The 13,089-nt window shown below is 36.5% G+C and overlaps 1 protein-coding gene across 3 annotated transcripts in view; it reads left to right on the top strand.

Annotated features, from left to right (window-relative positions):
- REL (REL proto-oncogene, NF-kB subunit) overlaps nt 1-13,089 on the top strand; it is a 36,638-nt gene that overhangs the window by 9,550 nt on the left and 13,999 nt on the right. For all 3 annotated transcript variants that reach the window (XR_006815034.1, XR_006815033.1, XM_045978790.1), the window contains exons 2-4: nt 365-507; nt 999-1,147; nt 5,645-5,736. Coding sequence is in view for 1 of the 3 variants with exons in the window: in XM_045978790.1 (XP_045834746.1) it covers nt 365-507; nt 999-1,147; nt 5,645-5,736 (384 nt within the window). In the remaining 2 variants the exon portion in view is untranslated. The remainder of the gene's footprint in view (nt 1-364; nt 508-998; nt 1,148-5,644; nt 5,737-13,089) is intronic.

Here is a 13,089-nt window from a genome sequence, read left to right as displayed (position 1 = left end):
TATCTTCTTGACCCTTCTGGGGCAATCCTGAGGGATCTCCTTGTACTTGTTCTTACGTGTGAAGTGAATATCTCTGAAGTGGGGATCTCAGAACTTCACATTGGCATTAGCTCTTGATATTAAATGATAAAGTGCTAACCAATGAAGATGATTTGAGTAATCTTATGTTAACACTGTATAGGAGCTCAGTATATGAATGGGAGAAGGGCACCTTTACCATCCAATCTTGGGTAATTACATTTCAACCTATTATTTAATATTGGGAGGCAAAATTCTTTAGTCTGCTATTTTGAAAAAAACAAAATGATCAAATCCATTATTACTATTATTGTTATCTTACCCTCCTCCTTTTTTAAATTTTCAGGTGGGTATAACCCATGTATAGAGATCATTGAACAGCCCAGGCAGAGGGGCATGCGTTTTAGATACAAATGTGAAGGGCGATCAGCAGGCAGCATTCCAGGGGAGCACAGCACCGACAACAACCGGACATACCCATCTATCCAGGTAATAGACCCTTCTCTTGTGTGTATCTAATTTTTAATTGCTCTGTATTTTATCTATAGCAATCACATGAAAGGACCAGTTTCTTCACAGTGTGCTCTCATTTCCACTGTGGCTTAAATATATACTTTCAAGGGATATTTATGACATGACTGTGAATATAAGAGCATGGCATTCAGTGACCCAGCATCCAATTATTTTCTCTTGCTCCATGACAATATTTTGGTAGAACTTGTTTTAAAAAGAAAACAAACAGAATCAGATGATATAACCAGTTGAAATCGGTGCAGAAAATAATATGCCAAGGAATGGAGAGATAAATTCTTCCCTTCTGATATTCCCTGGAAAGTTCCATCCAAACTGTATTTGCCAGTCAGTTGGACTTTATTTATCTAGTGCTAACTACATTATATAAATTGAACTCTCTTTTAGTAGGTCAGTTCTGAATGGGATCAATTTATGGATCATATATTTAATTTCCCCCTTTTTTTCAGATTATGAACTATTACGGAAAAGGAAAAGTGAGAATTACATTAGTAACAAAGAACGACCCATATAAACCTCATCCTCATGATTTAGTAGGAAAAGACTGCAGAGATGGCTACTATGAAGCAGAATTTGGACAAGAACGCAGACCCTTGTTGTAAGTACACAACCACAGACATCTTTAGAATTAGGATAAGCAGAGGATCCTCTGTTTCCTGGACATGTACATCTGTTATTTCTTAGCAGGATAAAGTGATTTCTCATTCTTCTATTTACTGTAGTAGACATTTAAATTTTCTTAACTCTTATATTATATTAGAACCTCCCTTTTATTCTTTATTAGTAGACACAGTCCATCAGGGTAGCAAGAATACTTATTTATTGCTACTAAAGGTAAACCTAAACTTATTTTACGTTGTGACTTTCTTTCTTAGTGTGAACAATCTCTGAAAAATTTTCTTGCATATATTTTTACTGTCCTTTCATTAATAGTTAAAAATTATCAGATATGGGAAAACCAGCTGGAAACCTGGAGTTATTACTTAGAAAAGGACAGGTATAAAAGTAACATGACGGTAGTTCTAAGATAAGAAAAATGATGTCACACCGTGGTGTTGGTGAGGCTGCCAGAAGATGGGTCCATTCATCATGTTGGTGATAGTATAAATTAATAAAATCCTTCTGGTAGGCACTTTAACAACTATATAGGAAAAGCCTGAAAAATACGAATGTCTCTTGAACCAGCAATTCTACTTCTAGGGATTTATCCTCAGGAAAAAATTAACCATGTTCAGACATTGAGCTGTAGTGATGTTCATTGCAGCTTATTTTGTAATGGCAAAAAGTTAGAAGCAATCAAAATAATAAACACGGAGGGATCCGTTAGACAATCTGGTACGTCCATGCAGTGTACTCCTATGTAGCCTTAAAAACAACATTGCAAATATCTCTTTGTATAAAAAGATAGTCACACTATGTTAGATAAATAGGTTTTAAAACAGAATATGTGATAAAAAAAATCTTAAAAAGTATATGTGTACATATACTTGGTAGTATATACACTAAGGTATTAATAGTAGTTGTTTCTTGGTGGGGTTTTATGTTTTTCTTTTAACTTGTGTTTGTTCTGTGATTCATCTTTTATAATGAACCTGCATTACCTTTGGAAAAATGAACCTAATTACTACGAGGAAAATGTTAGTAACCTCCTTATATATTAACAGTAACTATCTAGAAAATATACTTTAAAAATATTCCTCTTAAAATAATAACACAAAACAAAAAATATCTAGTAATACACATATGGCAAGAAATATTTCCTATTTATATCGTTTGACCTCCCAACACTATTTTACATTGTGGACCACTCCCTTCTTGGAACATTCTCATTTCTTGATTTCTCTGAGAACAGACTCCCCTGTTTTATTTTCTGCTTTTCTGGCTGTTCCTTCTCAATCTTAATTACAGACAGTTAAATTCTTAGTTATGTCCAATAATGCCCTTTATGGCTCTCCTGCTTCTCTGCCCAGTTCAGGATCCTGTTAAGGATCACACAGTGTATTTACTTGTCGTGTTTATTTAGTTGTCATGATTATTAAAGTCTCCTTTAATTTAGAATAGTGTCTCAGCCTTTTTTGGTCTTTCCTGACATTACCTTTTTTTTGAAGAGTCTAGGCTACTCGTTTTGAAGATTGTTGAATGTGGATTAGTCTGAATGGTTGCTTGTTTATACTCATGTTAATATGAGTAACATGAATAATATTTTCATGTGAACATGAAACATTTTGGATGAGAAATCTACAGAGGGGGTGCTATGTTGTTTTCAAAATATCCCTTCAGGAGACATGGGATATTAGTGTTTTCCATTGGCAATATTAATTGGCATTCTATTGTAAAGAAAAACTTTCCCTTTTTTCCCTTCCCCATTAAAAAAAAATATATACCACTGTAGACCCATGGATTTTTATATTCAGTGTACTCTATCTAGTCCATTACTGGCATTATTATTTTGATGTTCAGATTGACCCAGATTTGACCAATGCAGGCCCTTTCCGCCTGCTTCCTTTGTCCTTTTGATATGCTTCTATCTTTCTTTGGGCCCTTCTTTACTTTCTGACACAGCAAAGTGTTCAGGACTTACTTGTACTTTTCTTGCCCCAGCTCTGAAATAGTTTTTTCTAAGGAGCCCTGGTTCCTTTCAGTGGAGAATGGTATTTAGTGTCATTGTCTTTTTGACATATTCTCTTAAATATATCAAAAGCACCTCAACTAGAATATGCCCCAAACCCTGACTTTTCCATGATAGTACTTCTTTCTTCTCAGTGGGTCTTCCAATGTGCCTTATCTCAGTGGTTGCTGTAAAAGCCCCCAGACATGAGTATCATCCTTGCACCCCTCACACAGGCACACACATTGAATTAATTAACAGGTACTTCCTAAATAGTTCTTGAATCTGTACACTGCTCTCAGTGATCTCCATCATCACCACACTACCCATAGTCCAGATGTAGGCTGCCACAATAACCCCCTGACTGGTCTTCTTGCATCAACTCTCCTTGTACTTCTTCCCCCCAGATCTGTCCTCCACTTTAGCCAAGGTGACTTTTATTTGGAGTGATCTTTTCAAATACAAATCTGATTGTCATATTCCCATTTAAAACATTTTAATAGCTTTATGTGGCTCTTAGAATAAGGGCAGTATTCCTTATTGGCCCACAAGGTTCACAGAGTCTGCTTGTATTTGTAACCTTCATCCTGTGCTCCCCTTGAAGTCCATACTCCAGTCCCAGAGGCTTTCCTCTAGTTTCCTGTGCTCACAAGACTCTTCTGTAGGGGCCTTTGCTTGTCTGTTCCTTCTGCCTGAAGTCTTTACTCTCCTCTTTCCCTAGTTCATCTCTGTTTATGTTAAATACCACTTTGTACAGTAAGCTTCTCTGTCCTTCCTGAACTGATCAACTCTCTCCTGTCACAGGCTTCTATGACATAGTTTATGTCTCCTTTAATAAAACTTGTCATGGTTTCAGTTTAGCGTTTTTTGCATGTGATATTTAATATTGATCTGTCTGCTTCACTAGGCTAGAGGTGAGCAAACTTTCTCTGTTAAGAGCCAGATAATAAATATTTTAGGCTTTGCAGGCCATATGGTCTCTGTTGCATCTGCTCATTTCTGTGTAGCGTGAAAGCGCACATAGACAATGTGTAAACAAATCAGCTTGTTTGTGTTCCAAAAAATCTTTATTTAGAAAAACAGGTGGTGGGCCGAGTATGGTCCGTGGGCCAAAATTTGCAAACCTGTGCACTAGACTAAGCTCCATGAGGAGAGGGATTGTAATGCCCATTATTTTCTAGAGTTGGTACAGAGAAGGAATCCCAAAATTTATTGAATGACTGAATCATAAATGAGTGAATAATAGTTTCAAATAATCTTCATGATCCTTGGTTTCCTCATGTCAGAATTTCAAAAATCTCTCATTTCTAATATTCTATAAATAGTCAAATACAATTTTTCAGATGAAACAAAATCAAGTACTGTATAAATATATTAAAATAAATAATTCTTTAAAATCTTTCATCAAAGAAAAAGTGAGAACCAAGGTGTGAATCTTTCAAAGAAGAGGAATACTTTTGAGGAAGAGGATTATGGGTTTCAGGGTTTCAAGAAAGGATTATGAATTCAAGATTTATTTTTTAATTATTGGAGGCAAAGGAAAGAAATGCCAAAGATACTTTAGATGCTAACAAAATGACAAGTATGGTGAAGGTGCAGAGCATAAACCTAAGGCCCTGTGAGCATGGAGAGGAGCAAACGAGGCAGGCAGCCTCCTGTTGCCTAAGTGCCATGTGAAGTTTGAACAAATAGTAATGTTATTATAACCAAGTTTTGCTTCCTTATTCACACCCACCCAGCTTTAATGATGTCATGGTTTTTCCATGTGGGAACAAGTATGACTGGTGGTGGTAGGGGAGTTCCCCCCACCATCATCTGTGCTACAGATATGCAAATTAGTAATATTTGTAGCTTTTGAGAAGTTTTCCATAAATGACATTTTGAAACTTTTGCTAAATATTATCGTTCGTATTAAACATCTTTCTAATTTAAAAGAAAACATTTCAGTGCTTTCTTATGAATGATTATTATGACTTCATGTAATATAGCAAAAACACATCACTGCTACTAGCAGTGAAATCAGGGCTCAAAAATCAAATGTCCATGGAATAGAGCAGGTGTAAGAGGACTAGCAGGCACTGTAGTAAATTGGAGAGCCTTGATAAATGGGGCCGCAGGTGATCGACTCCATCAAGGTGCTCCTGTACTAGGCTGCTGTGGCCAGACCTTCCGAATGTTCAAGAGAACCAGAAATCCAGATGTTCATATACAATTACTGGATTATTAAATGATAGTAGAGTGTGTGCTTTTTTTTAAAATACAGGCGACACTTTTATGGGCTCAGCAAAATGTAGCTGTGGGCCTCCTTTTACAACTTTTTTGTTTGGGAGGTCGATTTTACTTTCCTGTTCATGTTCATCTGTTTTGGTGTATTTGACATAGGCATAGAATGTACCCTTGATTTGTGCAGTATTTTTTGGTAAAACTTCATTTATATGTCCTTGTGTTTAACTATAATGCAGTTTGAAAGCTCTGTTTCTCTTCCAGTTTTCAAAATTTGGGTATTCGTTGTGTGAAGAAAAAAGAAGTAAAAGAAGCTATTACTTCAAGAATAAGGGCAGGAATCAATCCTTTCAATGGTAAGTAATGTCTGAGAGAATTATTTCTGTTATTTGCATATTGACTTATTTGTGCAAATTAATTCTGTTTGTATCTTGAACCTGTGCTTTAGAAGCTGTCTTAAGTTTTGTGATCACTCTCTGGCAGATACCTGTATCTGAGGAATGAAGAAAACTTAAAACCTTTCATAGTGTTGGGGGAAAATTCTCTGACAAACAAGGCTTTCTGGTATCCATGGAGAGGGCCATTGTATTCTATAAGAAAACCTCATAAATGTTCTGATTTCTTTTTGAATGTGGCCTTCCATTTGCCACTCCAGCAGACAGTATACATTACCTTCTCTGCATGTGGTTATTTAAATCAAGGTCATACTCAACAGTGAAATTTAAATTAATCCCAGTGTGGAAGAAGACATGTAGAAATAGTAGAAGCTATACAAAATACTTTCATAGTATATTTGTGTATAAGGCTAGGTATTTGCTGGTTAGTGGGTTTTGTCAAGGATAGTGTGATCTGGTGTAGCACCTGGCAATTGTAAGCTCTCTGTGTTGTTTGAGGAGATGAATAATTACACCAGGCTAAATGCTGGCACCCACACTAGGGTAGTGTCCACTGTAAAGTCTTCTGCAGCTACTTCAATAGGCATAATGTAGGAACTGAACAACTATAACATTTTCAAAGAATAGATCTCTTAAATAGATTTAAGATCTCCTCATATCGTTGGTTTGCGTTTTTCCTGGATATATAAAAATAACTTAAGGGTTATGAAGATAATTTAAGGAACATGTTCATAACCAAGTATGTGTTTTTATGAACCATAATTTCTGCATCTCTTCTCCCTAGGTCTTTATTTTTTATACTGCTTAGTATAATGCGCTAAACAAAGTCCCCTTCTTCCTCTTCAGTTTTCCTCATCAGAGCAGATGACTGTTAAGTTTGGTGTGTATTTTTCTAGAATTTCCTTTATACATGTGTATCTGTTTCCCTAGTTTAGGAACTTAACATCTCATAGTTTTTACAGTGGAGACTACTGTAGTGTAGGATGCCAGCATTTAGCTTGGTGTAGTCATTCATTTGTTCAAACAATACAGAGTGCTTACAGTTGTTATCCAGCAAAATCTATGAAACAGTAAATATCCAGCTGTATACACAACTATATGCATGTATTTTTTTATATAAATAGAACCATGCTACACTGCTGCTGCTTTTTTCTTTTCACATAGGAATAGATCTTAAATATTTTGCCATGTTAGTACTTATAAATCTATTTTACTATTTAACAGAGTGCTCTACTGTTTGGATAGACCGGTTTATTTATCTAGCCGTCTGTTAATGAACGTTTAGGTTATTTTCATTTTACTTAAAAAAAAAAACTCCACTGAACATATATACATGGAGTTCTTGTGTGATTATTTCCTTAGGATAAATGTTGGGGGTTTGGGGGGTTTTTTTGTTTGTTTGTTTTTTATTTAAGTCCTCTCTACATGGGGATCAAACTCATGACCCCGAGATCTAGGATTGCTTGCTCTTCAGACTGAGTCAGCCAGGCACCCCAAGGATAAATATTTCAAAAGTGGAAAATCTCTGTGTCAGGAATATGCCCATTTTCATTGCTAAAGTAAAACCCCAAACTTACAGAGTCCATCTAAGTCCAGATGCAGTATTAAACAGGGATCATGTAGTATAAAACAAGAAGATCATAAATAACAGCTACCATGTATTAAGTATTTTTTCTGTGTCAAGGAGTAAATGTTAAGTGCTTTATGTATGCTATATATTTAGTCACTACAGCAACACTGCTCTGTAGAAGAGAATCCCAAAGCTTTGGTTATGTAATTTTCCTAAGTTATGTAGCATGTACAGGTGGCAGAGCTAGAGTTCGAGTCTCGGTCTCCGGACTCTAGTGGAAAAGGCGTTCAGAAAGGAAGATGCAGGAGTCAAGAAGCAGATGGGCCCTCTAGAAGATTCTTAGGGTTTTTGTTTTTTACCAATCCAGAACCAGGCATGGTATTAATAATAATCATATAGCACTTAGAATAGTTCTTAGTACAAAATAGGTGCTTTGCATATTTTATTTTACTTGAAAAATTTTTTTAAGTTTATTTCTTTATTTAAGTAATCTCTACCCCCAGTATGGGGCTCAACTCACAACCCCGAGATCAAGAGTCGCATGCTCTTCCAACTGAGCCAGCCAGGCGTCCCTTATTTCATTTAATTCTTACAGCAACCTATGAGGTAGGGTCTATTGTTATCTCCATTTTGAAAATAAGGAAGTGAAGGCACAGAAAAGTTAAGTAATTTTCTCAATCATAGAACTGGTAAGTCGTGGTGCTGGGATTTGAACACAGGTAACCTAGCTTATGATCCCTCTACTGAGCTGCCTAGGTGGATTTAGATTTGGGGAAGGGAGCAGTCCTGCCAGTTGGGCCTTCACAGTATTTGTGGGTTTGGTTGTTGTGTAGTTTTTTCTAACATCCATTTCTTCCCCATAACCCTTTTGGTCTCTCTAGTTGAAGGACTATCTCACAATTTGAGTTTTGGAATCCACCCCACCCCCACCCTGTTGGAGTAATCTTAGAACAGTGCTTTTAGCATATTATTCTGATTAAGAATTTGGAATGGCTCCTTTATTTATTTATTTTTTTTATTATTAAATATTTTATTTATTTGACAGAGAGAAATCACAACTAGGCAGAGAGGCAGGCAGAGAGACAGGAGGAAGCAGGCTCCCCACGGAGCAGAGAGCCCGATGTGGGGCTCGATCCCAGGACCCTGGGATCATGACCCGAGCCGAAGGCAGAGGCTTTAACCCACTGAGCCACCCAGGCGCCCCGGAATGGCTCCTTTAAAAGTTTAAAAACTAAATGGCCCTAAATTGAAAGTCTTACACATGGAACTCTAACATATCTTTCCTTCCTTCTCTTCCACTGGTCCTCTTCATAAACCCCTCACTATTCCTGCAAATCTCTCTTTGTTCACCCTACCCTGACCATCTCTCAGTCCATTTCCATTTTCCAGATGAATGTAAGCTTACATCATTTGTAGCCTGAAGCCTGGACTATTGTTAGCCCCTGAACCTGTGGTCCTGCCTCTGTTGTCCATCATCTTCCATACACTTTATACACTGCATAAAAAAAATCCTTCGAAAGCCAGTAGGAATCACTTCAGAGCTCTACTTACCATCATTCAGTGGCTCTGAATACTTTTCAGCCATCAAGCCATTTGAATGTGCATTAAGAATCCCTTCTTACTTGCTAAAAAGGTAGATTCCAGGTCATATTCTGACTAATTTATTAGGTCTGGCAAAGGATCTGGTACTGTAATTTGTGTGCATGGTTTTTTGTTTGTGTGTCTGTGTGTGTGTTTTTAAGATTAATTTATTTGAGAGGGAGAGATTGTACACAAGAGCAGAGGTGAGAGGGAGAGGGAGAAGCAGGCTCCTTGCTCAGGGGCTCAATCCCAGCACCCCAGGACCAGGACCTGAGCCAAAAGCAGATGCTTAACTGACTGAGTCACCCAGGCAACCCTGGGACTGTGTTTTATGAAACCTCTAGCTCCATGTTTCTTAACTTATTTGACTGTGACTCACAGAAAAAACAGATCTTATTTCTCTACTGTCCTTTACTACATGCAGTATACTCTATGCCTTTGCATTCCATTTCTCCCCCCCACCTTTTTTAAAGAAAATGCTTATCCAACTCACCAAATTAGTTTTGACTGACCAGTGGGTCCCAAATTCTTACTACATGGAATATGTTCTCTATGCTATTCCATTCTTCCATTCCTTTCTATTACATTTCTTTCTCTCTCTCTTTTTAAGAAAATGCTTATCCACATGCACCTCTGTTTATAGCAGCATTATATACACTAGCCAAGATGTGGAGGCAGCCAAGTGTCTGTCACCTCTGGCTTGCATCCTCTGCTTCAACTTTCTGTCCCTCCTTCCCCTAAGACTGAGTTTCATACGTATGTGTTTTGTTTTGCCATTTGAACCATTTTGCCATGTTAGAAGAGCCACATTCTTCCTTACTACTCAGCCTATACATATGCAACTCTCCTACATGGAATATTCTGATCTACCTGGTGAGTTCTTCCTGCTCAGCCTGCAAGTTTATGGTCATCTCTTTGAAGCTTTCTGTGATCTTTCCAGACAGAGTAGAGTATCCTGTTTTCCCAAAATGTTGTACATATTTCTCAAATGATTTGCTACAATTTTGTTTGCATGTTTCTCCTTCACTGAGTCCTGAGTTCTGAAGGACTATCTTCTGTGTATGTTTAACACATAGCCTAGTATCTGGCACATAGTAGATGCTTAATTAAAATTTGTTGAAAGGGTAAATAAATAAATGAATGAGTGAACATGCCTTGTTTGTACTTGTCTACCAAAAATATTCAAGTTGTTTTCCTTACCTAAAATGCCCTGAAAGCCTTTTCAGCTCTATTGAGCCCAAGGTGATATCCTCCTAATTACACCATTCACTCAGCAATTGGTCATGAAAAGTTTGTGACTGTGACGGGGCGCCTGGGTGGCTCAGTGGGTTAAAGCCTCTGCCTTCCGCGCAGGTCATGGTCTCAGGGTCCTGGGATCGAGCCCCGCATCAGGCTCTCTGCTCAGCAGGGAGCCTGCTTCCCCTCCACCCCTCTGCCTGCCTCTCTGTCTACTTGTGATCTCTCTCTGTCAAATAAATAAAATGGGTAAAATCTTAAAAAAAAAGAAAGAAAGAAAAAACTTTGTGACATCTGTTGCATCATTTAATGTGTCAGTTGTCTTCTGAGATGCATTTCATGCTCATTGTGGACAGGATCTATGATGAAACTAAGTTATATTTCACTTTGGTACCTAAATAGTATATTCATATTAAATATCTTCACGACTAAGTGCCTTGAGATAAAAGTCTTCTACTTCTATGCAGTAGGTTACACATCTTAACTACTTATGTGCATTCATTCCTTCAATAGTTTTTAATCTCATTCAGTCATTATAGTCCTAGCTTGTTCTAGGTGCTTTTGGTAAGTTAGTTTATAAAACAGACAGAAATTCCTGCCTTTGAGGAGCTTATATTTCTGTGAAGAAAGACCAACAGTTAACAAATTTACTAGATAAGTATATTATATAATTTATTAGATAATGAAAAGTGCTAAGGGGGAGTATCAGCAATGTAAGGAGCTTGGAAATCCGTAGTTGGGGGCAACAGGTTATAAATATAAATAGATGGTTAGAGTAGGCCTCATTCTCTATTCTTATGTAGTTTCCATAATAGAAATAGATTATTATATGTTATTGTTTTCCTAGAATGTTGAAATGAAACCTAAAATGTACATCTCTAATACTAAGCAAAATAAAATCTAATCCCTCTAAAAAAAGTCAAAACACTAAAAACTGATTTAAATAACCTGAACTCAGAGGTAGAATTATCCTTTCTTTGATTGTTTATTTTATTTTGGGGATCTGCAAGTTCAAATTCTGCCACTTACATAGAAATTTGTCAGAGCTAAATTGATACTTTTTCATGGCTGTATCACTTCATGTAAGAGATTTCTGCTGTACTGTAAGAAACCAGCTGACTTCGTTTTTGTGATATATATTTATGATATATAGAAACAAAGGAGTTTCTCAGTTCTCCTGGGTTTTAAAAAAAAAACAAAACAAAGCCATTGGAATTGGAAATGCTTAGAATAGGATCTACAAATTCTGGTCCATAGACTGATGCTATGATGATCTCTAGAAAATCTTGATCTCTAGATCAAGATCTAGATCTCTAGAGATCAAGTATCATGTGAAAATACAAAGACTATTAAAAATGATTCTTACTTTGGGGTACCTGGTGGCTCAGTGGGTTAAGCCTCTGCCTTCAGCTCAGGTCATGATTTGGGGGTACTGAGATCAAGCCCTGCAGAACAGAGAGCCTGCTTCTGCCTTTCTCTGCCTGGCTCTCTGCCTACTTGTGATCCCTCTGTGTCAAATAAATAAATAAAATCTTTAAAAAAAAAACACAAAATGATTCTTATTTTGCATAGAATTGGTTTGTGTACTACATCAATTAATATGTTGTAAGGCCATTCTTTATCTTTCTTGCTATCAGTTCTTTAAAACAGGAACTAACTTTGCAAATGGGGTTATATAGCAATCTAGTATTAAAATTGAGGCTTCATGTAAAAATATTGTTCAATTGTCTAAGATATGCTAAAATCCAAGAAATTTAATGAAGGGCTTCACTATCAAGTTTTAATAGTGTCCATTTAGCTGGAATAAAAGAAAAACACTTGGACTTCATAGAGGACTCTTACCATGAAAGCTGAAAAAAATTATCATTTTCTATTTAATGACATATAAGGAATTCCAAGATTCAGTAATTAAAATCTATAGAATTTTGATAATAAAGAATTTGCAATTCAGTTTTATTAGGTATTTTACTGTTTTTCCACATACAGAGGACATTGAGTTGTTACAAAAACTGTTTTACAGTTGAGTTTGGGGGAATTATTTTATATTGGTAGTCTGTAAAAGAACAGTTTATTTTATTAATTTTTTCCTAAGTTTTTTAAGAACAGAGTTTAAAAAGACAAGTGATCAGAGTGCCTGGGTGGCTCAGGTGGTTAAGCATCTGCCTTTGGCTCAGGTCATGATCCTAGGGTCCTGGGATTGAACCGTAGGTCAGGCTCCCCGCTCAGTGGGGAGTCTACTTCTCCCTTTGCCCCTCCTCCTCCTTGTGCTCTCCCTCTCTCTGTCTCTCTTACTGTCAAATAAATAAAATCTTTTAAAAATAAATAAAATTATTAGCCTATAAACTCTATATTTTTATCCTGTTGTTTACTTGTGTTTTCAGTAATATTTAACTGTATTAGGATTTTGGAAATGTCACATCTCTAGACCTAATAGAGGTTATAATTGACTTTAAACACTTGAGTCCCTGCTTCTAAGAGAAATACATCATGGTGATATATTTTTGATAAAAATGAAATTCTTATAATACAGCTTAGGACTAAGGAGTAATATTTATTTCTAAAGATAGATTAAGAATGATTGTTACGTTGTTTCCTTTTGATCAAATATTAAGGGAAATTTTAAACTAGTTTAAGAGGAACTTAAGAGAATTTGTTCTCATACTTCAGATTTTGCATATTTTTAAAAGCTGAGTAGCATTTGTCATATTGCAGAATAAAATACTGCATTTTGTGTTATAGAATGATCTGTATATGTTGAAAAGCCTACAGGAAGCATTATCCTAAAGGAAGGAAACATCAAAAGCATTCACTTTGAAATTAGGAATGAAGAAATGATGTGTACTCCTTCTACTTCTGTTCGGCATTGCAGTGGAGAGTGTAGCCAGTGCAGTGAGACCTGATTGAAAATGCAGAAGTAAAACTGTAAT

The sequence above is a fragment of the Meles meles genome, chromosome 15 (assembly GCF_922984935.1).
Source record: "Meles meles chromosome 15, mMelMel3.1 paternal haplotype, whole genome shotgun sequence".
Taxonomy (NCBI): Eukaryota; Metazoa; Chordata; class Mammalia; order Carnivora; family Mustelidae; genus Meles; species Meles meles.
The sequence above is the reverse complement of the archived record's forward strand: the minus strand, read 5'-3'. Positions and strand labels throughout refer to the sequence as shown.